Below are 3,203 nucleotides of genomic sequence, written 5' to 3'. Positions count from 1 at the left end.
TCCCTACTGCAATTGCTTCCGCAGCTGCTGAAGGGCTGGCCTTTCCTAACACATACTGAAGAAATGAGGAAGAGGGGAACAAAATTTTCTTTTTTGTTTGTTTGCTGTGGTGACTTTTATGAATTAAAGAACTTAACTATAAATGTGATGCGCCCAACAGAGAGAAAAGGGATCTGCTAGCTGCAGTTCAGAGTCTGATGTAGTACCAAATCTCTTCTAGGAAAAGGGAAGACAGAAAATCAGTTTTATCTTCTTTTCAAAATATGGGTGGGCTTGTAGGGGGAAAGATTTCAGAAATTCAACAAAAGTGAAAAAAGGTCTCTGCACTGTTTCTGAAGGGCAGTGCCTGAACCAATGGTGTTATGCACTTCAAAAAGTAGTTCCCTTTAGCAACTAAATCTCTTGTAGACTATGGGCTACAACTCTCATGAAAGACCTCTTGGATTGCTGTAGTATTGTTATTGCAGGTTAGCCTTGTTGGACAGATATGCCTGGCTTAGTGGGCATGGAACGAGTCAAGGAAAGAGCACTCACTGTTATCTTCTTTTTATTTTTTTGTTAAAGGGAGAGCGAGGCAGTCCAGGACCAATAGGTCCTCCTGGAGAGAAAGGTGTTATGGTAAGTCACAAGTACTGTAGATTCCATAATTGTGTTACTTACAAAGGCACTTTGCTTTCCAAAAGAGTAATAAATTCTCACCCTTCTGACTGTGCAAGCCTTATGGAAAATAGTATTTATGATATGTTGTTCCTAGGAAGTTTCAATTAGCAGCTTTATCCCCTCTGTGAAAGCGACATTGCAAAATGACCAGCTAAATGAAGCAGCAGAGCGACTGCATTTTTTAAAAATGGCTCTGAGCAGCCTTACGTAAAAGAATTAAACACAATGAATTGAAAGAAGAGAGAGAGAAAGGAGGGAAAGTAAAATAACGATGTCCTGTGTAGACTGGGGTAACGCAGGTTATTCTAATAGATAAACTGGTAACTAGCATCACCTCTAATTCTACTGCACAGCAGCCAGCCCCTGGGTGCCACTCTTGCAGGAGGACTGGCTTCCTGACACCACCACTTGTCCTAAGTCAGGATGCAACATTTCATGCAGCACTGGACAGTCCAGAGGCCACTGTCATGTTATGTAGGTTGTTGGGGCACAGAAGTAAAAAACTATACACGTGTGCCCATTGTCACATTCATGTTGAAGTTCTTGAGGAAAAGTGATTAGGGTTTGGTCGTATGTTTGCTAGTGAGCACTGTGGTTGCTCCAGAATTTATAGAGAACACTTAAAGACTTAACTGTTTACAAGGAGACAGGGAGATTATAGACAACATACTACGTGCTGCATTCTGCGTCATCTGATGCTAATGTGGTGGGCAGTGGTCAAATCTCAGTGGCCTTACGTAGAGGCTGTAGATGTGGGCCTGAGTCTGGTGCACAGAGGAATATTCTTCTCATGGAAATGGACATTGTTGTTGAATATTTGCAGTAATTACTCTTTGGGCGTCCTTTGGCAAGGAAGAGACCAAGTACCCTCAGGCTGCAGACCAACTTAATGATCTGTGCAGCAAGAGACTTATTTTTGAAGCATTCTGTGCTTCATTAAATCTCTCTAATCTAGATTTACCTTCAACTAGCTGCTTTTGATCCAGGAAAAAAATCTTACCAGAGAGATTAATAAAGAAGGATTTATTAACATAGGATCCAGTCTTATCAACTACTTTTTTCAACTCTTAGTAATGCTTATTGCTATAGGTAAATCCACTGAAGTCATAGCAATGAGAGCCCTTCGCAGTAGTATGTCATTGTAGCACTCAGATAAGAGCTGTTCTTGGCATTTTGTCTTGGCCAGTTCTGCCAACACCAGGACATGTCCGCTTTATGTTCTCACTGTCACAGCCTTGACATGAGGATTTTGAAATTCATTTAGAACTCAGCAGCTTTTGTTTCAGTACATCCCTGTCAGCTAGTGCCTGTGCGTGGGAAAACACCTTAGGCTTTAATGATTGTTGTGATATACCCAAACAAGTATCTGTTTGCTAAACAAAACTTGGGGAATAAATTTTGCAAGATTAAACATTTTATTAACTTACCTCCAATTTTTCAGGTAACTATGTAGATTTGTTGTTGTTGTTATAGTAACAATTTTTATGAAACTGTTCTGTCTTTTCTGTATTTATTTCAATTCTAGGGCTACCCAGGACCTCCAGGAGGCCCTGGACCTGTGGGGCCAGAAGGATTACCTGTAGGTACAGAGTGGTGCTTTGATTTAGCATAAAATGTACCATTTTCAATTGTCTTTTTGCTCTGCTGAAGCTAAGAATGGTTTCTAATTTGTACTGGAGTCTATAAAACTGTCATGAAAATTTATCCATCCAGATACAAAGTCTGTTCACCTGCTCTTTACCAGAATGATGCATCAGAGACAGGAAAACTAATTATGTCATTTACTCATCTATTTAAAAATCACTCAGTTGAGACAAATAGGGGAACAGAATTTTTTAAGGATGGTTTATAATTGCAGAACAATTATATTTTTAATCCATTGATGCGTAATATAATTTAAATATATTATGTGTTTAGTTTCATTGTTAATCAAAAATAAATTATATTCTAATTTGCTGTGCATAATTGTGTTATAATTTGGCTACTGTGGGTCTTCAGTACCGACAAAAACTGAGTCTTCTATCAGAATTTATTAGGTTTTTTAACATAATGTTGCTGAAATACAAGTATCCTTTACAAATTTTGTGATGTTGGACAAAAGTAATTTATCCGACAGTTACATCATGATTTCTTATTCACAATAAAGTTGCATAGAGTCTCTTATTTAGATTTTTCTAGATAAATTGCACTGACATGATTGAATTTGAACTATGAGTGAAAGTGACTGATTTGTATTGGTTGCACTGACTATTGCTCAGTGTGCATGTAATTTTCTGAAATCTGTGTATAGAAGACAGTGAATAATAAGTTTATTTGACATGTAGGGACCTTCAGGGACAAGAGGACCACCAGGGCCACAGGGACCTAAGGGAAGAAGAGTAAGTAATATTGCTGTTTCATGCTATTTAGAGCAGAGAGTAGTGTGTTGCCAACATGAATCTAATGTGTAACCTATGCACAGTTGCTTCCTTTGAGCTCTATCCTCCAGACTCAAGCCATTTGTACTGAAATCAGACAGGTGATAGTTGTATTTCCATGTAGGG

The 3,203-nt window shown here is 38.6% G+C and overlaps 1 protein-coding gene across 1 annotated transcript in view; it reads left to right on the top strand.

The window, feature by feature from the left end:
- Positions 1-3,203, top strand: part of LOC104160470 (collagen alpha-1(XXIV) chain-like) — a gene marked incomplete at its 3' end in the record, with an annotated part of 111,233 nt that overhangs the window by 84,757 nt on the left and 23,273 nt on the right. Inside the window, exons 22-23 of the mRNA XM_009698598.1 lie at positions 565-618; positions 2,186-2,239. Of these exons, the coding sequence (XP_009696900.1) occupies positions 565-618; positions 2,186-2,239 (108 nt within the window). The remainder of the gene's footprint in view (positions 1-564; positions 619-2,185; positions 2,240-3,203) is intronic.

Source organism: Cariama cristata, unplaced genomic scaffold, assembly GCF_000690535.1.
Source record: "Cariama cristata isolate BGI_N322 unplaced genomic scaffold, ASM69053v1 scaffold10424, whole genome shotgun sequence".
In the NCBI taxonomy this organism is placed as follows: Eukaryota; Metazoa; Chordata; class Aves; order Cariamiformes; family Cariamidae; genus Cariama; species Cariama cristata.
The sequence above is the reverse complement of the archived record's forward strand: the minus strand, read 5'-3'. Positions and strand labels throughout refer to the sequence as shown.